Below are 21,479 nucleotides of genomic sequence, written 5' to 3'. Positions count from 1 at the left end.
CCGAATCCCTTCCTGGCCATGAATCATTTCTGAGGGAGCCAGGGACTCCCTCAAGGAAAGGCAGAAACCAGGTGTGGGTGCTTCCAGCACGTGTCCCCATCTGGCATTCAGTGGAGACCTAGCACCCTCGTGCACGTGACTAAAGACTGCACACCCCAACAGGTCAAGAGAGACACAGAGAGATGGGGAGAGAGAGGACAGACACTGCACGCGCACGATCCACGGCAGAGCCGCACAGAGAGCTGCACTGTCCCCAGCGGAGGCGATGTCCAGGCTAAGGCAGGTAAGAAGAAAACCAGCACCAGAAAAACAACAGCAAATGTTCAAGCCCGGATTTCTGGGTGAGAGGTCATCCTTCATGGCACACCCCAGGGCAGAGGACAGGGATGGGTGTCTGTCCCGGCAACTGGGTTGCCACTGGAGATGTCACAACCCATACTGGAGTGCCTGGTTCGAGTCCCACTGCCTCTTGCTTGGATCCAGCATCCTGCTCAAGGCTTAGGGAGGAGGTGACAGACGAAGGCTCGAGCAGTGAGGTCCTGTCACCCTCATGTTTCGCTCCAGGCTCCTGGTTTCAGTGTGACCCAACCCCGATTGTTGCGGGAATTTATAGAACGAACCAGCAAGTGAACCATCCGCGTCAACTCCCTCCTCTCTCTCTCTCTTTTTCTTGCTTGCTCACTCTCTCTCTCTTTCAGATAAAATGAAAACAAATACTTAAGAAAAGACAACGGAAGTATTAATCTTAAACCACCAAGACTGATACCACTGCACAGAGAAAGACAGAAGCTGCCAGGAACTACTTCCCAATTTTGGCAAAAAACACAAATAATAGGATTAGTTGTGGCTGTGCCTTAATTCCAGCAGGCTCCAGCCCCATTCCTCACAGCTAACCTACTCTGAAGTGGCTAGGGAACCATGCTGTAAAACACGAGGAAGGCAGGAAGACACAAGAGCCACCTGGCTGCTACAGAAGCTGGTAGTGCTGGCCAGCTATTTACCAAGCTGGAACACCCTTGGCCAGAACCGTACACACCACGACAATCACACGTGATACGTCAGTACCCAGGGTCACTCAGACACAGTTTCTCCATTTCAACTTCCAAACTTAAAAAAAAAAAATTCTTCTAAGAAGAAACAAAAAGGTACACTTTGAATACAAACCTATCTAAGATATGCGACAGAACAGCAAGAACCACTTGAATACAGTGTCAGTCCCCCGGCTTCAGGGGTGCTTTCGGAGACACGGGACAGAGGCGGCTGCTGAACGAGAATATTCTAGCAGCTGGAGACATACCTCCGACTTCTTTTGTCCAAGCTGAGTACATGACTCCAAACCCTCAGTTACATAAGGAGAAAAGAACAAAGCATATTTTCAGCCATGCGGCATGCCAAGGGAGTGTTCTGTTCCTATAGGACACTTTACCCTCTGTACAAACGGACTTGGATTTTTTTAATGAACTAATTAATCTGAAAGAGTGGCAAGTTAGGAGAAGAGAAAGAAAAAGAGAGAGAGAGAGACTCTTTTATTTGCTGGTTTAATCCCAGAATGGTCCCGATGAGCAGGGATGGTCCGGGTGGAGGCCAGGGGCCAGGAGCTCTGCCACTTCCCCAGGGGCATTGGCAGGAGGCTGGATCCCAAGTGGAGCAGCCAGGACTTAAGCTGGCACTCTGATGTGGAGGCTGGTATTACAAACGGAGCACAACGCCAGCCCCGACCCGGGAACTCTCACCAGTTGCTCTACGCAGTAAATGTTGGTATGTGTGTAGCTGTCTGAAGCTGGCTGATGGCTGGCATCAAAAGTGAGTTCCAAATATTCATTTTGCTTTTTAATTATCAGATGATTGCATATGTGTGCACGCATGCATCGGGCACACCTTCGGTCTCGCTCACTCTCCCGCACAATAGTGTGACGGGAGCAACACTGCTGCAGAGGGCAGCGAATGTCCCTCGCGGAAGCTGCCAGCCGAGTGCTGGGCTGCTGCCTGCCTGTGCGAGCCTGGGCGCGTCCAGCTGGCACGGAGCCTCTGCCGCTCACGGTGCCTTCTCCTTGGGCATCGGTTTGCACCCCTCTCATTTCTAGCTCTGCTCTTCAGTGACCAACACAGGCTGTGTACTTCAAAATATCCATCAGAGCTCATTCTGGTGTAAAAACAAAAAAAGTGGAATCCATGCTTATGAAGAGATTATCTTCAAAAATGTTCATGGAAAACATGGCTTGTGGCGCAGCAAGGTTAAACTGCCAACTCAAGGCCAGTATCCCACAGGAGCACCAGCTGGAAACTGCACCTAGCCGCTTGGGATGTGGCTCCCTGCCGGGGTGCCCGAGAGAGCAGAGGTAGGTGATCCAAGTCTTAGGTCCTTGTCACACACGGAGACCCAGACGGAGTTTCTAACTTTGCCCTGGCCCAGCCCTGGGGCTGTTGTGGCTATGCGGAGAGTGAACCAGTAGACAGAAGATCTCCCCCCCTCTCTGTAATCTTTTCTAATAAATAAATCTTTAAATACATATATATATATATATATAAATATTTAAGACTATGCATAGATTTCTAAACTTTTGGGCAACAAACTAAAGTTGCTGTAAGTCTGGTTTCCCACTGAAAGAGAAAAGTAAGGGTTAATGCTTTTTCTGCTTCTGTATCCTGCTTGGATCAGATAAAAGGTAGGGGAATGGCCGTGCTGGGCCTGACCATGGGAAGAGGGCCTAAGTTTCTGTCTCCTGATAAGTAAATTCCTTAGTCCGAGGAAATGAGGCCAGAGAATCCTGAGCTGGCGCCAGAATGGGCTATAAAACTTAGCAAACAGGCTAAAACCTTGCAATACGTGCCTATATAATGCCTGTACCCCTGGACATCGGGGCTTCTTCTCCTTGCGGAGTGGGAGCCCGTTTGCAAACGTCAATAAAATCCCTCTTGCTTTTGCAGCCTCTGACCTGGTTATTGGGAGCTTTCGGGCAGCGACTCCTGGGGCCCACACCCGTTAAACCCCCGCGGTTTAACACCGTAAACTTTTTGGAGTAGCCTCCAGTTGACTTGTGTAAGTGTGCTGCTGCTTGCTCCCAGGCAGCCTAGGCCAGCCCTGCCTCTCCCAGGGTGAGGAGGAGTCAGTCGCTCAGGGAAGCCGGCAGCGGGTGCTGGCAAGCCTGTCCTTAACTAAATTGATCCCGCAGCGCCAGTTTCACGGCCAGGCTGTTTCACTCACCGCCGCGTTAGGTAAACATCCATCTCCTTTTCTGTTCCACAGAGGGCGGCCGCCGCGTCTCCGAAACTGGATCCTCACGCTCCCTGCCGCAGGAGATGCCACTGGACCGGCCGGCTTCGAGAAGGCAAAGTGGTCTGCAGCATTCAAAGAGAAAGGGTCCTTTCCAAGTTCCTGAAGGAAACCGTCCTCCAGAGCGTGCTCCGCTGCCAGCACAGGAGGTGGAAGGCTCTCGGCTGCCGCAAACTTCCCCGCGCCACAAAGTGAGTGCGCAGTCGGGACGTGGGCGCACACTGGAAGTGTCCACCTTCCTTTTAGGAAATATGTTCAGACACAACTATGGCGTTCCTTCTAGAAATCAAGTGGCGGGTTTTGTTTTGTTTTGTTTACCTTTTTTGTGATAGAACGCTGGCCTCTCAGCGATGATACTGCCAAAGGAGCAAAGCATCAAAGGTTAATTTTTTAAAGCAAAACTTCAGAGTAGAAATTGCTCCGTGTGTTTCCTTAGACGGGAACTCTGTGGCCACAAATAAGTGAGGCTATTCAAGACGCATGATTAGACAAATGGAGTCTGAAACTGGGTTGAGCGTAAGAGCAGTTTCTGGAAAGAAAAAAAGATTGGGATATTAGAGACATTGTCATTAGCTAATTACAAATGTCTGATAATGCTTCGTATTGATAACAAGAAAGCATATTTTTATTAGTTATAAAATACTGTGCTGAGTTTTATTGGACTTAGTGACAACTAGACGAAATCGTAGCATACCAGGTAAACAGCCATGATCTTGGCAACACTCAGGGAAAAAGAAAGAGGAAGTGGAGCCGAGGACAGAGGTGGCATTAAAACGTGGGCTGGGTTGGGAAGCCCATATCTTCCCATCCCATCTCTGATCCCAATTGAGACTTCCCGCTCAAGTGCAACGTAGGTCCCCAGCACCCAGGCTGAGTTTCCCGGCTCCCAACTGTGGCCTGGTCCAGGTCCAGCTCATACGGGCATTTGCTGGAGTGAACCAGAAGATCGGATCTCTCACTCTGCCTCCAAAATAATATTTTAAGAAATTAGGAACTAAAACATTTTGCTACTGCCTCTGTCATAGGAGGGAAATCTGAGTGGCCAGGCAAGACGTGCCCCCCTGTCCTTGATGTCCTATCACTGCCATCCGTGGAAGGGCTTACTCCGTACTGTGGAGGGCAGCAACTACTTCACCCTTGTTCATGCACGAAAGCATGCTTTCGCTCCAGATGAGGTAAAAGAGCTCAAGTTTAAAGGAAGGCAAGGTGGAGTTTACTTTCTGAGAGCTCTATCCTGGACAGAGCTCTGGGATGGCCTGAAAGGGGCGTACCTCCTCTGCGGCCAAGCATTGGCTGAACCACCACCCAATTCCAGGACTGCCTGAGAGCCAGGTCAGAGCCTCCTACTCGAAATCAGCACAGTCTTTGCTGTCCGCATTAGGGGAGCAGCAGCCAGGACTTGGTTCCTCTGTCGAAGCAGTCAAGAAGTCTCCAGAAAGTGGAAGGTCGTGGAGTGGGGCAACCAGAGTGAAGGGAGGTCTCCAGGTTCTGTCGAGGAAACAGGATCCCAGAAGATACCTTCATGGATGAATGATGCATCTCAGAGGGACAGGTGTCAGTCACGGGTGCTGAGGTACAAAAAACCAGAAGGAAGATGGAAGGTGTGAATGCCAGACAGGTGAAACCTCCACACTTGTGTACACACACTTCTAGACAGATAGAATGAGTTGGAAATACAAGTACTCCCACGGTTACCTCGATTCACTATTTTTCGTGTAAACTCTTGGTTTCGGGGGGGGTTATCCAGCTAATTACAAATTTCTAAGGATTTCTAAGAATCTCATTATTCATGGATAAAATAGGAGTAGTTACTAATAACCCTGCTTCCCTGGGTTGCTGCCAGTCTGAAATTGGCTAATGTGTGTGAAATGCAATAAGGCTGGCATAGGGTAACCATCCCATACACTCTAGCACTTATTAGTTTTGCAAGAATTTAATTTAATCCAAACATGTATTGAGTGCCTACTCTATGCCAGGCACTTTGCTAGACAGAAAAGGGTAGGCATTAAGCTTCGAGGTGTTAAGAAGGTGGTGACTGAGGTATTGTACATGAATAATTGCATAATGAGGGAGTGTGAATAAGTCACTCATATGCCCGCAGTCGTTAATGTGCCACCTGGTATGTCCCTATCTCATACAACAGAGGCTCCCACCTCAAGTTCCGGCTGTGCTCCCATGCTAGCTTCCTGGTCATTTCTATTCTGGGCAGCAGCAGGGCACAGTTCCAGGATCTGGATTCTTGTCGCCCACCTGAGGGACCTGGACTGAGTGCCAGCTCCTGGGCACCTGGGGAGTGAACCTGTGAATGGGAGCTCTCTCTCTCTGCTTCTCAAGTAAACAGACACAGAAACCAACTGGAAATATGCATTTTGGAGGGACAGCAATTCATTCTTCCCAAGCAATAAAGAAACATGACTTGTGAGCTCAAACTACACGACTATAACCATACGGGTACAAGAGAGAGGAGGCATGGCAGAGGTTTGCAATGACGTGTCCGCCTGACGCACCTGACGTGTGGGACACCTAACGGGCACGGAGGGCAGCTGGCGAGCAGACACTTCAAGGCTGGCCGCAGAATTCGGATTGTCTCCTTTGGGCATCAGCAGAGCCTCTGAGCACGTTTTACACGATACAAGGGCAAATATGAGGACAATGAGGGAAGCGGCTGGAGGAGGGCAGGGCCCAGAAGGGGCCCTCCAAGAGGATAGCCGATCCATTGTGTTCACCTATGTTGATCCTGTGCCTGTAGTGTGGCAGTTAAACTCTTTTCAAAATATTTTATCCATTTGTATTTGTACGAAGAGAAGAGATATTGTCCATTGGCTGGTTCATTCGCCAAATGCCTAAAATAGCTAGGTTTGGGTCAGGCCAAAGCCAGGAGCCTCTTTTTTTTTTTTTAAGATTTTTATTTTTATTGGAAAGTCAAATAAAAGAATGAAGGAGAGACAGAGAGGGAGGTCTTCCATCTGCTGGTTCATTCCCCAAGCAGCCGCAATGGCCAGAGCTGCGCTGATCTCAAACCAGGAGCCAGGAGTCTCCTCTGGGTCTCCCACACAGGTGCAGAGTCCCGAGGCCTTGGGCCATCCTCGACTTCCTTCCCAGGCCACAAGCAGGAAGCTGGATGGGAAGTGGAGCAGCCAGGACAGGAACCAGCATCCATATGGGATCTTAGCACTTGCAGGTGGAGGATTAGCCTGTTGAGCCAATGCGTCGACCCTCAGGCTCAGAGACTCTTGATATGGGACACAGGTATCCCAAGTGGGGTTTTAACTCCATGCCACCGCACCTACACCTGCTAGCACAATTTCACAGTGATGAGAATTTTCAGTAAGGAGCTGGCCAAGCAAAGGGCCTATCCTCATGGAGGTTTATGGAGGAGAGATGCACAATTAAAAAGCAAACGAGTCAACGGGATAACACAGTTTGGGAAAGGACGAGCAGTTGGCCAGGCATTTAAACGGAAGCTTGGGAGGCTCACATATCCCAAGTGAGAAAACCTGGGTTCTGGGCCTGCCTTTTGATGGGGGGCCCAAGTGATGTTTCCAGCAGCCATGAGTGGGGAGTGGGGTGGGGATGAAAGACCTGAGAAACCCTAGCATGGTGTCTGGCATTTGACACCAGCATTTGTATCTTCTGGAAATTTTTCAAAGGGGCAGGCAATCCTAGCCCCTCAGATACTCGGCACCCGGTAGCTCACATTGTGAGACACCTAAGCGACACCTGAGAGTGCAGCCACTCAAAGGGCTGCAAATACATGTTCCCTTCACGTGGCAACCATTTATCACAAAGACTATGACTGGTGTTGTTAGTATCCATTTACTCACATACATCGTTGGCTTCCATTTTTCTATCCAACTCCTGTGGGAGACGCTGTAGAATTTTCTTCCAGTCTTCCTCTCCTCCATTTGTTTCATGGCGCTGTAACAGGAGGTACACATCCGGGGACACACAACTGGAGCTCCTCAATCGACATGTATTCTAACCAACGGTTGCCAATGGGAAACTGACCGCCTTCCCGTCCCCAATCATTATTAATAATGTTGTCATTATGTCGACATGAATGGACCTTCACCTATTCGGGCACAAACAACGCCCCTTCAGCTTGGTCTGGTCAAACCGAGGGCCACGAACAGGCGCGCTGGAGGAGAGGCCTACCGGCCAGGCCCAGTCCCTAGGGCCATCGCCCGGCCTCGCGGGGCCAGCCTGTCGCCAGGAATCGGCCCTGGGGATCGCGGAAGGCCCGACGAGGAAGCTCGGGGTCCCTCGGGGGGTGCCCCCTGCCCGCCCCCCGGGGGCCCGGCGGCCATGGCGCAGTGGGCTGAGCTGCCCCTGAGGGAGCCGAGGCCCGGCGCCTTCCCCTGGCGGCAACGCGCGTCCCGCGGGGGGCCCGGCGGCCGGGGGAGCCCGGAGAGGCTCCGTGGCTGGGTGGCCCCCGAATACCGGTGGAATGCGGGGCCGCCGCGGGCGCTCCCGCTGCACGGTCGTTGCCGGGAGACGTGCCCGGTGGGACAGGCCGCGGAGCCGCCGCTGCGCCCTCGGCTGGCTTCCGTGGGCCCGGCCTGGGTCCCGGGCCCGCCCGCGGCTGCTGCGCCGGCCCGTGGGCCTCGCCGGCCGTCCACCGCCCAGGGCCCAGCGGCGCTCGTGGCCCGCCGCTGCCCGCTGCCCTTCCTTTCCTCCCGCTCCAGGAAGGCCGAGTCGCAGGCGGCGCCCGGCAAGCCGTTCGTCCAGCACGCGGAGGCGCCGGGGCCTCGGGGCGGTGGCGCCCTGGGAGAGGACGCCGGGGAGGACGCGTGGGCCTGCGGCGCAGCGGGGTAAGGCCGGAGCCCAGGAGGGCGAGGGGGGCTTCCGGCCTCCCTCCAGATGCCCACTGACCCGCCTCAGCCCCCAAGCTGGTATCTTTGGTGCCGGAGGACCCTCCTTCCGGGCGTACACCTGGATGCCACCCGCTTAGCTTGGCTCTCCAACGGGCCCGCTGCCCAGGACCTGGCACCGTTGGAGCAGCTGCAGCTGTGGGTGTTGGTGCAGAATCCACCGAAGCTAGGATACGCCTTTTCTCTTAGCAATTAGGACCATTCAGCAAAACAAAGCCACTAGGGCAGTTGGTTTTAATTTGTTTTAATTTTTTTAAGATTTATGTATTTTTATTGGAAAGTCACATTTACAGAGTGAAGGAGAGACAGAGAGGAAGATCTTCCGTCCACTGATCCACTCCCCAAGTGGTTGCAATGGCCAGAGCTGAGCTGATCCGAAGCCAGCGGCCAGGAACTTCCTCCAGGTCTCCCACACGGGTGCAGGGTCCCAAGGCTTTGGGCCGTCCTCAACTGCTTTCCCAGGCCACAAGCAGGGAGCTGGATGGGAAGGGAAGTGGAGCAGCCGGGGTATGAAACAGCACTCATATGGGATCCCAGTGTGCAAGGCGAGGACTTTAGCCACTAGGCCACGCCGCCGGGTCCTCTCTCTGTCTCTCTCTGTTTCTCTGTCTTTTGCCTCAGAACGTCATACCTTAAATACAGTGACTGCTTTACATGGGACCCTCACATACTTTCAAGCAGACTCATGCCCTATTTTTTTTTTACAAGTTCTAGATAGTTACCTAATACCCACCACCACCACCCGTATCACCAAATTTGTGTTTCATCTTTGGGAGGTTCTCTGGGAATGTCCTTCCTCAGCTTAGACCTGCATTTCCTAAGCTGCTGTCAGATCTTCCCGTCTGGTGTGGCTCGCCTCTTGTTTCGGGCTGACTTCCAGGTGATTCCTGCCCTGTCTTCCGGAGCATGTTGCTACCTCCTGGGTGGAAAGTTCAGGCCCTTGCTGTAGCTTTGATGTAAAATGCTGAGCCTTTCCCATTCTGTGGCTGTCCCCCAACCCTACAGGATCGTAAGGAAACAAAGGAGCAGCCACAACAAACGGGGGAGGAGAAATGGTGCCAACGGTAGCCCCGGCCAGTGGATGTCCGGCATCCCTCAGGAGGTACGGTGGATGCTGTTGAACTTGGGCCCTGGGCAGCCTCGCCATGGCCAAGAGTTGCCTGCCATTGGGTCCCAGAGCAAATGGAAACCATTGATGTCTTTTAGCAGAGGGAAACTTAGCCAGCTTGTCTCTGAATCTCAGAATACATCTGATGGCAGGTAGGTTCCACCAAGGCCACTGGTCCACCTTGTGATCCAGTGGCTCATGTCCTCATGTTTTGCTTTGTGCCTTATGAAAGCTGTGGCCGTGTTAGATGGACTGTCAGGAAGTCGCCTTGCCATGGAGAAACGCGGCAATTAGCTGATTCCTGTGGAGGTGACTGGGCCTTCCCAGCAGAGAGGTTAGGTTGGCTTCCTTTTGCTGTATGTCTCTGGTCAGCTTCTCCTTATGGCTTTTCTGAAAGGGTATTTCTCTCACCAGCTATTTCACAGCTAACAGGATTCCAGCCTGGAAAGCAGCTTGCGAATCCACCAGGCATGTTTTTGAATACAAATGGCCAGGTCCGATTCTTCATCCCACACAGCTGGAACCTCCAGTTCTTCATTTTCCACAACTCCCCTGCTGCTGCTCGGGTGACAGACCTCAAACACCTTTCAGCCAAGAGTTACTTTGTAAAGTTTTTGTAACCTTCCAGAAGAAGCTAATGTGTGGCTTCCTTGTCAACACTCAACTGTCCCCGTTGAGCAGGACACGCCACTTTGTGGGTCCGGTGAATCCTCAGGCCACACTGCAGCCTAGTTCTCCCAGTGTGGGGCGATGGGGCCTGGCTGCACCTGCCCTCTCTTGGGCTTTATTTCACACAGGTTATCTTGTGTAACACAGTAAACAACTGACTTCATTCCCCAAACATTTGTTTTCTTGAAAGCTAATCACATCTTCACTTGCAAGCTCACGGAGTTAGAAGCCTTCTCTTTCCGCTCATTTCCGGCACCATCACCCCACTCCCCTGGAATATTCCCTAAGTCCTTCCTCACCTGCTGGAACGGTGGAAAACAGTGCAAATGTCAGAGATGTCCTTGGTTGACAGATTTCATAAGTGTTCTGATCTGGTGCCCTTGATGTGTATGCCAGCCTGTACCAGGAACACACCGAGAGGACATTTTCCTGTATTTTGAAAATGAGTTCTGAAGACCTGCAAATGACTGTGTGGGACAAGGGCTATGACTGTTGTGCAATTCCTGGATAGGTGTCAGGAAGCTGCTGATGCTTTGATAAGAGGAGCCCGCATGTTCCTCAGGGATCTTGATTGTATCATCTAAGAGGGAGAAGGGAAATTCACAAAGTCGTATGCCTTTTTCTTTCCCCAAAAAGCGTGTAAAATGATGCACTTGATCTTTTATAATCTTGTTGTTAATTTGATCCTAAAACAAATATTGTTTTAGAACTTCTCTCTTTGGAACTTGGACTCCGAAATACCTGTTCCTGAAAATAAAAACTTCCAACCCAGAGGGGATGGTGCGGCAGGTGGTAAGAAATCCCGAATGTTTAATTTATACTGAATACTCATGCCAAAGGGAGGTTGATTGGAATGTATTCCATCTTATATAACTCTTAATTCTTGTTTTTTTCCCCTCACGCACGTGCTTCCAGGCAGAATTAGCAAGGTAAGGATAAATGTCCGAACAATTCATGAAACGTTGCGCTAACATTTACTTGTATGTTCTGTAAAGAAAAAAGTTTTTTCTCAAAGTTTGTTTCTGTAGAGTTCTTCAAATAAGTTGAAGTTTTGATATCTTATAGGGATGCAAACCATTGGTCGTGAAACAATTTAATTAAGTTTTTTTTCAGTGTAACAAGGCAGTGAAAGGAAATGGACTTCCTGGGATCTTTCAGTCGTTGCTAAAAAGGAAGTGAAATAGTCTCAGGCCTAAAGGCTTCCTAAGGCAGGAGAATTGGAAAGTAGTACAAAACTGATTTTTCATTAGCCTTTTTTGATCAAACTGTAATAAGGCAGCTACAGAATAAAGACAGTCTTCATGATATTCGGGACCCGTTGGTTAATACTAGCTGGCGTTTGCAGTACGTTACGCTAATTCCTATTGAAGTCAGTAGAAACAACAACAAGGGACTCTGTGTAAGAGGACTTCTCTGACAGCAGTTTCACCTACACCTCTGACTTTTCCCAGAAATCCAAGGCAGCGCATACTCCTGTGTGTCCAAGGGGAGACGATTATCTGGATTCCTTGCTTAGAATAAAAAGTGTACATTGCTAACCCAGAATAAGCAACCAAAGCATATGGTGTTTAAACAAAGTCTTCTGATGTTTTATAGAATCACTTGGAGTTTCCGGTAGAGCAACTTATGCTAGAACTGAATTTGTCAGAGCATGCTCAGAAAAGAACACAGGTCTGATTTTACCCATCATACTCTTTAATGATCCTTTTTTAAAAAAGATGTGCAGTTAATAAAATATTGTCCATACTTATTCTGTTCTCAGAATTGTAAACAAGGGGTGTTTCGGTTGTGGAGTTACCCTCTTCATGAAGGAAGCACCATGGAGAACAGGTATTTTTGTGAAACTCTTAATTGCCTAACTAAATTTAAACATGGATGAGTTAACACAAACCAGCAGAAAGAGAATTGTGTGTGAGCAGCAGGCAGTAGCTGCAGATACCACAAGACAGTTCCTGTGTGAGTAAGAAGGTGGCTGCAGCCTTCAGCCAAGGTTTAGCTGGAAGGAAGCCTTTCCCCGAAGGAGGCAGGAGCACCTCAGGTCCCTGCTGCATTACTCAGGGAACGAAGGTGTTGCCACCATGACTGGAGTTTTATAGATGAAAACGCCGAGTCATGCCAACAAGGACAGTACCTTAAAGTCACGGATGTAATAACTGGTTGAATGTGGCTTGCAAAAATAGCTGTTCAGGCTTTTTGCCACTAAGGAGTATCACTTCTCTTTTGTGTGTTGCAGTTCTTTTTCTTTTTTGCATTCCAACCAGCTAGAATACTTCTGGAAAACACAGACTACGGAGCGAGCCTTTGGCCTAGCAGCGCAGCCACTCACACCCCGTAGCCAAGTGTGTGCGTGCCCTTCCAACGCTCTGATCCCAGTTCTGTCTTCTCGCTCTCGCACACCCGGGGAGGCACTAATGGTGCTTCGGGTGCGTGGCTTCCTGCTCCCACAAGGGAGACCCAGCTGCAGCTCCTACAGGTTCCCTGAGGAGTGAACCCGTGAATTTGGTTCTCGGCTGGAGGCCAAGGGCTTCGAGCAGAGGCCTTCTCCCTCTGAATCCATATTATTTCCCCTCATGTTATAAATAGCTAGTTTCACATGCCATTTGGAGCTAAATACTAACCAATCTTTGATAAGGGTTATTTATATTGTCCTACTAGCATTTTAATTCTAGTCAACAAACCGTTCATCAAATAAATCATGTTTTGAAGGGAGTTCAGAGCCTCGGCCGTGGAAGCTGGCTCACGTGGAAGCAGTAATCCCATAAGTCTCTTCCCTTTGAACCACTCCTTACCGAGTGCTTCGGCTGAGAAGCACCTGGAGTCTGTCCCTGGCCCCCCGATGCCGTGGGACCTCTGCTGGCCCTACGCAGACGGAGACTTCCTGAAGGACACAGACGAGCTCCACAGTAGTTCACGCTCGGCTGTGGAGTGCAAGAGTGCCAGAACTTTCCCTGCTCCGCCCTGGACTTTGAGATGTGGAAACAGCAGTGTGGAAGAAAACCTAACCGATGAAAGCGACGTATCAGAAACTGAGAAAACGAATGATACTCTACTCAGCTATTTTAAAAAGATGGACTCAAAACTAAAGCCAGAAACAATAGAAAACATTGAAGACTCGTTCCCCGAGGAACCCGACGAGGCCTTCGCCTACCCCGACTTCCTCCCTGCCCCTTTCCATGCGCTGGACTTGCACAAGCTGGCGCTCTCCAAGTCTGAAAGCTGGAGAGCAGCAGCGGACCCTGTGGAGAGCGCCATCGAACCTCTGATCACGCGCTTACTGGAACTCGAGAGGCTGCAGCACGCAACCATACAGAAGGAGAAGCTCAGGTTGCAGCCTGCTGTCTGTGCACCGACAGCTCCCGAGCAGCCCTCTGCAGCCAAGGCTACGCCGAGAGCCAAGCAGCCCAAAGCAGCTGACCCTCTCAGTTCTCAGACGTCTTGGGCAGAGAAAAGCCGAGAAAAAAGGAAGAACAACTCTGGTTCTTACAAGCTCGAACAGAATGCTTCCAAATGGAATTGGAGCAGTTCTGGCAAATGTAAATGGGATTCGAGACCCACCTCCCTGAAAAGCTCGTCCACTGTGAGACAGCTGACTGCGTGTGATGACCCTAAGAATCTCAGAGGTTCCCTTTTAAATCCAGGCCAAGAACTCGCCGCTAAACCCACGCTTGCACAAACAACTCACTCCCTGGTTACAATGGTCTCCACAAGATCCCCACCACCAAGGTCTCCAATGCCAGTATCACCTGTACCTCTGACTTTCCCCGAAAATCCGAGGGAAGAAATCGAGGCACCAAGGACTAAAAAAAATCTCCACCGAAAAAATATAGCATTGAATAGACCATACTATATTCAGAAGCTCAACTGTCTGTCCACGTCATTTATAGCTCAGAATAAGTGCTCACCCATTGACCAAAAATAACCTATTCCGCCCGCCGTCCCGCACGCCCCGGTTTGAGCAAACCTCCTGCAAGGAGCCCTGCTGAGACACGGCTCATCGTTTCCAGGCACAGGTGTGAAAGTCAAAGCAGAGCATGCGCAACTGCCGGCCGACGGAGGCGGAGCAGAAGCTGTGAGAAGCCGCAGCCAAGACGTCTCCACGCAGGCTTCTGGGCTGACATCTTTCCAAGAAATGTTTCCAAGAAATGTTTTCCTTAGTAAACTAAATTATTCTGTTCAAAAGATTGTTCTTTTGTTGTGATCATTCTCCAATATTATCCAATCATCAATAAATAGTACAATTGATTTGTTTCTGCCACGGTCGTTCTTGTCATTGTATTCTAGTCTTAAAGCAGGGCAGTTATTGTGTGATTTAGTTTACGGTTTTCTGCCGGCTTTCCACATCTCTAATCTGTCATTTCAGCCTATCCTATTGAATTAATGTATGGAGTTCATATATTAACATTATTAATTAACTATTATTTATCAATATAAATTTGAAGGCCCTCCAGCCTTCAAATTCTTTACATTTTACAGTTTTTTTTTGTCGGTGGTGGGGAGTAGGGGGAGGTCACACATCTGAAAGCAAGATCAGCTGTCTGCTTGGCCTGACTACATCGTTAGGCTTGAAACAACTTTCTTCCTCGCAACATTGACTAAGATCGCCCAGAGCAGCTGAGTGGGCCGAGAGATGGAAGACCTTTCGCTGCCTTTTGCCTTTCAAATTAAAAAAAAAAAAAAAGTTCTATTAAAAAGCTAAAAAAAAAGTTTTATGTTTTATCCAAAGTTCAGTGTCACCGTCTTAACCCAGGTGGTTGGAACTCATATATTTACTGATAAAAATGGGAAGTTATATCAGGCAAACAGGAGAAGGCATATGGCCTAGTGGCTAAAGACGCTGCTTGATGGGATGGTGTTGTGGCGTGGCGGGTTCAGCTGCTGTCTGCAGTGCTGGCATCCCATGCAGGCACTGGTCTGATTCCATCTTACTCCGGTTTCCCACTCACACATCAGAGCAGAATACAGCACAGTGCTTTCAGCCCTGACACCCACGTGGGAGACACGGATGAATCTCTAGGCTCTTGGATTCCACTATCTCTGAAATGCCCATGTGGCAATTTGGGATGTGGACCATTGGGTGGAAAGATGTGTCCTAACTCTGCATGACAAATAAGCAAATCTTCGTATATGTTGATATATGTATGTATACACATACACACATGTACAAACAACTGTATAAAAGATGTTGATTGAAACACCTTCACCCCACATGCGAGCCCTGGGTCCTGCGCCCAACTAATGCCAAGTCGCTGGGAGGCAGCAGTGACTCAGAGGTGGCCGCTGGAGTCCTGGGCAAGCCCCCGCTGTTGTAGGACTTTGGGGACTGAACCAGCAGGAGAGAGCTCACTTTCTATGTTCCTTCTTAACAACAACAAAATCAGAGCTTATGGAGCTTAAGGCAGTGTTAGGGCCCATGGGCAAGTACTCCATACCCCTTATCAGAGCGCAGATTCAAGTCCCCATAGTTCCATGTCCCATAGTTTCTTGATAATGAGCCACTGTGTGCCGTGGGAGACCCAGATGAGGTAGAAAGATCTTGAATTCAGCCTGGCAAAGTTCTGGCCATTGTAGACATTTGGGTGGTGAACCAGACCAAGGTTGAAGGATTTGTCAACTCTGCCTTTCAGGCAAATCTATAAAAAAAAAAAAAAAAAGGAGACCATTTAGGGATAGAACAGGTTCAATTCCAGCTGTTTTTCTTAACTATTGAAACGTGATTAAAACTTCAAACACTGGGGCAAGTGTGGTGGCTCAACTGGGTAACCTTTCGCCTTGCAGTGCTGGCACCCAGTGTGGGCAATGGTTTGTGTCCAAGCTGCTCCACTTCTTATCCAGTTCCCTGCTTATGGGCTCGGGTCCTTGGGCCCTTGTGCCCATGTAGGAGACCTGAAAGAAGCTCCCAGTTCCTGATTGGCTCAGCTCTGGCTCTTGCAGTCACTTGTGGAGTCAACCAGCAGACAGGAGATCCTTCTGTCTCTCAATCTTTCCAATAAAAATAATCTTAAAAAATAAAAAACAAAAACACCACAGATCTGCACACATTGTCTAGGCATCAGGTGCCAAGGGGAGGGGGCTGTCTCCATCCTTCATTGACCTTCCGTGAAATTCAATATTTGGGCTTAAGGGTGGTTGAGTTAACGGGTAATGCAAATAAGTGTTAAAGAGAGTATGTTTTGGGCCTGGCGGTGTGGCCTAGCGGCTAAAGTCCTCGCCTTGAACGCGCCGGGATTCCATATGGGCGCCGGTTCTAATTCCAGCAGCTCCACTTCCCAGCCAGCTCCCTGCTTGTGGCCTGGGAAAGCAGTCGAGGACGGCCCAAAGCTTTGGGACCCTGCACCCATGTGGGAGACCCGGAAGAGGTTCCTGGTTCCCGACTTCGGATCGGCGCAGAACCAGCCGTTGCGCTCACTTGGGGAGTGAATCATCGGACGGAAGATCTTCCTCTCTGTCTCTATGTATATCTGACTTTGTAATTTGAAAAAAAGAAATCTTTAAAAAAAAGAGTATGTTTCTTTTTTCTTATCCAACATTAATAAAAGAGCAGGGCTCAAATAATCTTAGACAGGGATAATAAGGTATGCTTGGCTTGATTTTTTTTTTTAGTTGATGTTTGCCTTGTCGATCAGGGTAGGAAGGATTGAGGGTTAGGGAGAAGTGGGTGTGATCATTGTTTCCAAGCTTTCTGTCTCGTCTTCTCATTTCTGGGGGGAGGGGAGATAGAAGGATAGGCCATACCCAGCTCCGCAACCACCCCAGTACCTGAGGATGGGGAAGGGCCACCCAATATCAACCCAAGGTCACAATGGCACGTTCTGAAGGTTTGGCCCTGGTAGATGCCCCAATAAGCTACCATGTCCTCCATGTGCACCGTGGTCTGCCATCCAGTACTCCATCCTCTACACTGAGAAAGACCAGTTCTTCCAGGTGGGCTCATGTACCCGAGCCTGGTGACCTGGGCCATGCCGGGTTCCCCCTCCTCGCCCTCAGGCTCCCAGGTCCAGCAGCCACCACACAGGCAGGGCCGTGGCCTCAAACCATGAGACCCAGCCCCGCCAGACCCCCCCCCCCCCGCCCCCAGGCTCACGGATCCGGCCCTAACCACACTGGCAGGCTCAGCGATCTGAACCAGGAGACCCAGGCCCCTCCAGGCCCTCCCCTGGGGCTCATGGATCTAGCACCCACCACACAGGCAGGCCCAAGGACCTGGGCCAGTAGACCCAGTCCCCACCAGAACCCCATCCCCGAGGCTCACGGACCTGACCCCCATCACCCCCAGACTAATATGGCTCCTCTTCCTCGGCATCCTCCAGTGGGTACTTCAGCCTAGTTTGATCCAACCTGCTGTTCTGGTTGATGCTGCAGCCTAGCTTTTCCCAGTCAGCCCCCAGTCCTGGCTTGTCTGTGAACTGGCTGGTGATGCAGCCCAACTCAACCCCTCCTGCACCCATCCTGGTCCTCAGATCTGCCACTGGATGTTATGAACTGGCCTCGCCTGGCACAACCCGACATGATCCACACCTACGCTGGCGGGTGCTGGAACCCGGTCTGGGTTGGGCTGCTCCTTGCCTTGGTTCTTGTACTTACCTGCAGGGACTGCAACCTGACAAAGGAGTTCACCAAACTCCTCTATCTGGTCTCCTCCCAGTGGCAGATCTTGCGCATACCAGTGGGTCCTTGGCCCAGGTTGGCTTTGTCCACCTGTTGTCCTGGCATTAACGGTGTCCTTGCCCAGTCAGCCCATACCCTTTCCAGTTCTTACCATTAGGTATTGCAGCACATCCATACCTGGTCCATACCCAGACACAGCTCTCACATGGTTCAGTGGGAGCCAAGACCTAGCCCAGCCTGTTCTACACCCATCCTGACTCTCATGAGTACCAGTGGGTGCTGGAGTCCAGCCCAGCCCTCAACCCAGGCCACATCCGTGCCAAAGAAGATTGCAGCCATGTTCAGTCCAGGACACTGCACTGATCCTGGCACTCACATTCGTCAGTGGAAATTCCAGCCCAGCCTGGTCCTCCCCTTAACCTTGCAACCAGACCTATTCCCACTCACATTCTTGTGTATGCCAATGGAGCTTGCTGTTCCACATGGGTAAGCCCACACATTGCGCTGTAGATTCTATCCCAGACCTGGCTCGCTCACGTATCTGTTGGCTTCATGACCCAGCTCACAGAACCTGTTCCCTTTTCTGATGCTTTTTGGTGGGTTCCATGTTGTAGCCCTCAAAGAAGAGTGGCCTTATTCATGGAAGTTCCACAGAAGGACTGACTGACTGATCGCCACCTGCGCCCTCTCTCAGATTCCCTGTAAGCCCACACCCCCAAGATCCCAGAGCACATTGCTGGCCGGGGTTCCCCCAGCGCAGCCAGGCAGATGGGAGCATTGAGCACCTGAGCTCCTCCCACCAAGATGGCGGTGGTGGGCTGAGCCAGGGTCCTGTGTCCGCCCACATCCACCTGCGATCTGCCCACGTGTGATTACTGTTCCGGGAGTTTCTCGGACTTCAGGACATGCTCAGGATTTGCCCACTACCTCACAGTAGTGGCCTGAGCTAGGATCCCAAGCCCCTTTTTAAAAAAATTAAACATCCACTGTTTAATTTTCAACCTACAGTCCAAAACTGCTTTAAGCATAAATGGAAATACAAAAAATGTCACAGCAGGGTTGCGTGCTGTAGTTGCAGGGCAGAGAAGCCAAGCGGCCAGTTTAGAGTAACAAATGCTGTGGCGACGTCAAGTTTATCCTGCAAACTGCGGATCAAGCTTGGTTCAACCAAGCAAGTTCACTAACAGGAGAAAACTAGGAATTAAGGGTCCTTGGCTACTTTCCAAACTTGCTGGATGCCAACTCCTACTATTGTGACTTTCCTTTCGAAGGCATACAGGAGCTTGTACCTGATTCACTCCTACAGGACTACAGCAACGGACAGGCTAGCAGGCCCGTCTACCACATGGTGGCAGGAATCCGGCCACCTGGGTGTAGGAGGACATTGTGACCGTAGGTCAGCGAGCACAGGATTACAGTTGATGGCACAATATTTGTATGATAAACAACTGAATGGATGTCTTGTGTGTGACTGATTGGATATCCTTTGCAGGAGAACAACTGTATGGCTACCTTTTGTATACCTGATGAGATATCATTTGTATAAGAACAGTTGAGTGGGAAGTAATATACAAGGCAAAAGGACTTCCAAACTAAGGCATAGAAACAGTTGATGGTTCTGTTGATGAACTAAGTATCTCTACCCTAATCCTGTATGACCCTCAGCATATAAAGTTTGTTGCCCCTAATCAATTTTGGCTATTGATCATCAGTCAGTAGTCCAAGCGTGTTATTATCGGCTCCGTGCACCAAGTCCATCACCACAGGACAGCAACACCTGGGCTGTCCCTACTGCCTGAGGCTCTGCCCTAGCCGGACACTGGGCCGGAGCCCAGGGATTCTGATGGATCTGCAAGCCAATGCCCACTCCTACCGAGTTGTGAAGCAATCAATTGGGAAAGTTTAGCACACACATGTAAGTTACAGTCAATTCTGTTCTGATGGTTATGTTAACTTGGCTTGCTCCCAAATTCTAGTTTAGCTCTCCAAGACTGGCATTTTCCCCAGTAGGAAATACCTAGAGCCCTTGGAAGCCGGCCACCCACAGCCACCGCCCCCTGACCCACTGGCTAACGTGTCAGGAGCGTAGCCCAGCAGCGCCTCCTCGTGGAGGGTGGCTGCAGCTGGGCTGGCGTGCCCCACCCATTCCGTCTGCTCCCTCCCTCCTACCCAGAGGCCTGCTGCGCCAGCCCAATCCATCTTATTCATTTGCTTTAAAAGTTGAAAACATTTCTTCTTAATGTCGATGGCCTTCAGATAACACCCAGCATTTTTTGTCAGGTTTCCAACATACGGTAATGATCGTATCATGGAAAAGGCAGTTAGTTGATTATGTTTCTTTTTTCCCCATTAGAAAAACCAGCAAAACTAAATCTAACAGAAATACTCATAATACAGTCATGGAAGTTCCCCTTCAGACCTGTCCCTGTCCTGCCCACTCAGCTCTCTGAGAACTAAGTGAGATCCCAACTTACCCCCCAGCTCCCAGTCATATCGGTCATACCGAGCACAGGTTACTTTTCCAAATACATCTACTTGTTTGACAATTAGTCAGACATCTGAAGAACACCAGTGCAGAATTTGAAACAATGTAAAATACCAAACTCACCCAAAGGAAAACTCAGGAGCCAATCTGACTAGAGGCGTATTTTATTAAGTTTCTCAAAGGTTGAGGGGAACATGTGTTGTTGAAATTCTAGTTACAGTTCCAACGATACTACGAACAAACAGGATACAACAGGCAGCACTCTAACACCAGCGTCCACATCTTGACCACTAAGTGGAAAGGTTCTTCAACAGTCCCTTAGCCTAATACAGAAGGAAGAGAAAAATTAAGGATGCCACAGGATCTAGCAATCAAAACTGGAGAATACTTGTAAGTTAGTGTACATCAGCTCGACATGTAGAAACACAGATGAACTTGTGAACACTCTCTAAGGAAGCCTGTCCACCTAGCAGAATGACAAAGTTCCTGTTCAATAAACGCTGAAACTAGCATACTATCAGGAAAGAAACACTGATTTAGCCCAACTGTTTCCGTCAGCAGAGCCAAAGGAGGGGACCAGATGCTGACACGTAAGGCTGCAGCCCTGAGCTGCCAGGCCTAAATTTGAACACAGAGATGTCCCCTCTGCCTACAAATGGTAATAAAGGTAAAAAAGATGGGGGGGGGGGAGTGGGAGGTGAAAAATAAGGAATCAAACATCTGTCTATACTACACACATGAAAGAACAAACATTGTATACTATAAAAGCATCATTTTGTTAATTAAAAGTTGTGTTATTTTAAAAAATTATCTTGAAGACAAAGGATGTTACTGATAAGGCTCTAATGGTGAATACAAAGCAGGAGCTCCCACCTTGCTGAAAAACTTCAACATTCCAGGCCCGTTTCTGATGCTCTTCAGGAACACAGTCTGTGCAGGGATCAGACGCGCCTGCTAGTCCAGATCTCAGGCCTCCCCCAGCCCTAGCGAGAGCAGCGAATCCCCGACAGCTGTGCTTAGGCTGTCACTGCAGCAAGCAGTCCGATGATCACTTGGACTCGTTTTCTGCCACGAAGCCTAACGCAGCTAAAACCACAGAGCGTTCTCAAAGGAGAAAGCAGTCAGCCACGAAGGCTCACTCAAGGCCTCCGCCTACTGGAGGGCCCAGGGAACTCCAACTTCCACCTTGGCACCGTGGCAAGCCCCAACCAAAAACCCTGTATCTGTGTAAGTCATGATTACAGGGCTCCTAGAAATGCTCAATTTGGGAATATAAAAAAATAGCAACACCTTTCTCCTTTCTATGAAACACAAACAACTGCAAATGGCTCTGAATCTTGTATTTTCAGATCATGACTGCTGCACTTGTTAAGGCCAAGGTTGGCACAGTGTGTGCTGCACAAGTGCTGGATTGCTGCTCTTAACACCCGAGCCCACGGTCCTCCTGCCTAAAGCTGGCCGTGGCTC

The 21,479-nt window shown here is 49.9% G+C and overlaps 2 protein-coding genes across 8 annotated transcripts in view; one reads left to right on the top strand and one right to left on the bottom strand.

Annotated features, from left to right (window-relative positions):
- Positions 1 to 7,934: 7,934 nt before the first annotated feature.
- FAM217A (family with sequence similarity 217 member A) lies at positions 7,935 to 13,851 on the top strand. 3 transcript variants are annotated; one of them, XM_004598627.3, is made up of 7 exons: positions 7,935 to 8,085; positions 9,151 to 9,247; positions 10,630 to 10,714; positions 10,838 to 10,851; positions 11,519 to 11,593; positions 11,685 to 11,752; positions 12,629 to 13,851. In XM_004598627.3, exons 2-7 carry the CDS (start codon positions 9,227 to 9,229, stop codon positions 13,839 to 13,841), a joined length of 1,476 nt encoding a protein of 491 aa, XP_004598684.3. In that variant the 5' UTR covers positions 7,935 to 8,085; positions 9,151 to 9,226; the 3' UTR covers positions 13,842 to 13,851. The 3 variants fall into 3 exon arrangements, with proteins under 3 accessions (XP_004598684.3, XP_058524379.1, XP_058524383.1); XM_058668396.1 differs by lacking the exons at positions 7,935 to 8,085; positions 10,838 to 10,851; XM_058668400.1 differs by lacking the exons at positions 7,935 to 8,085; positions 9,151 to 9,247; positions 10,630 to 10,714; positions 10,838 to 10,851 and adding an exon at positions 9,292 to 9,405.
- Positions 13,852 to 20,160: 6,309 nt separating this feature from the next.
- Positions 20,161 to 21,479, bottom strand: part of PRPF4B (pre-mRNA processing factor 4B) — a 36,092-nt gene continuing 34,773 nt past the window's right edge. For all 5 annotated transcript variants that reach the window (XM_058668374.1, XM_058668376.1, XM_058668381.1 and 2 more), the window contains one exon: positions 20,161 to 20,335. The gene's annotated coding sequence lies outside the window, so the exon portion shown is untranslated. The remainder of the gene's footprint in view (positions 20,336 to 21,479) is intronic.

Source organism: Ochotona princeps, chromosome 1 (genome assembly GCF_030435755.1).
Source record: "Ochotona princeps isolate mOchPri1 chromosome 1, mOchPri1.hap1, whole genome shotgun sequence".
In the NCBI taxonomy this organism is placed as follows: domain Eukaryota; kingdom Metazoa; phylum Chordata; class Mammalia; order Lagomorpha; family Ochotonidae; genus Ochotona; species Ochotona princeps.
This window is presented reverse-complemented; position numbering and strand designations above follow the sequence as displayed.

What these genes read in the sequence shown, in the direction of transcription:
- FAM217A (XM_058668396.1), top strand. Translation starts at nt 9,198, where the DNA reads ATGGTGCCAACGGTAGCCCCGGCCAGTGGATGTCCGGCATCCCTCAGG. An exon ending in ATGCTCAGAAAAGAACACAG is followed by an intron (nt 11,594 to 11,684) that starts GTCTGATTTTAC and finishes TTCTGTTCTCAG; the next exon opens with AATTGTAAACAAGGGGTGTT. An exon ending in GGAAGCACCATGGAGAACAG is followed by an intron (nt 11,753 to 12,628) that starts GTATTTTTGTGA and finishes CATGTTTTGAAG; the next exon opens with GGAGTTCAGAGCCTCGGCCG.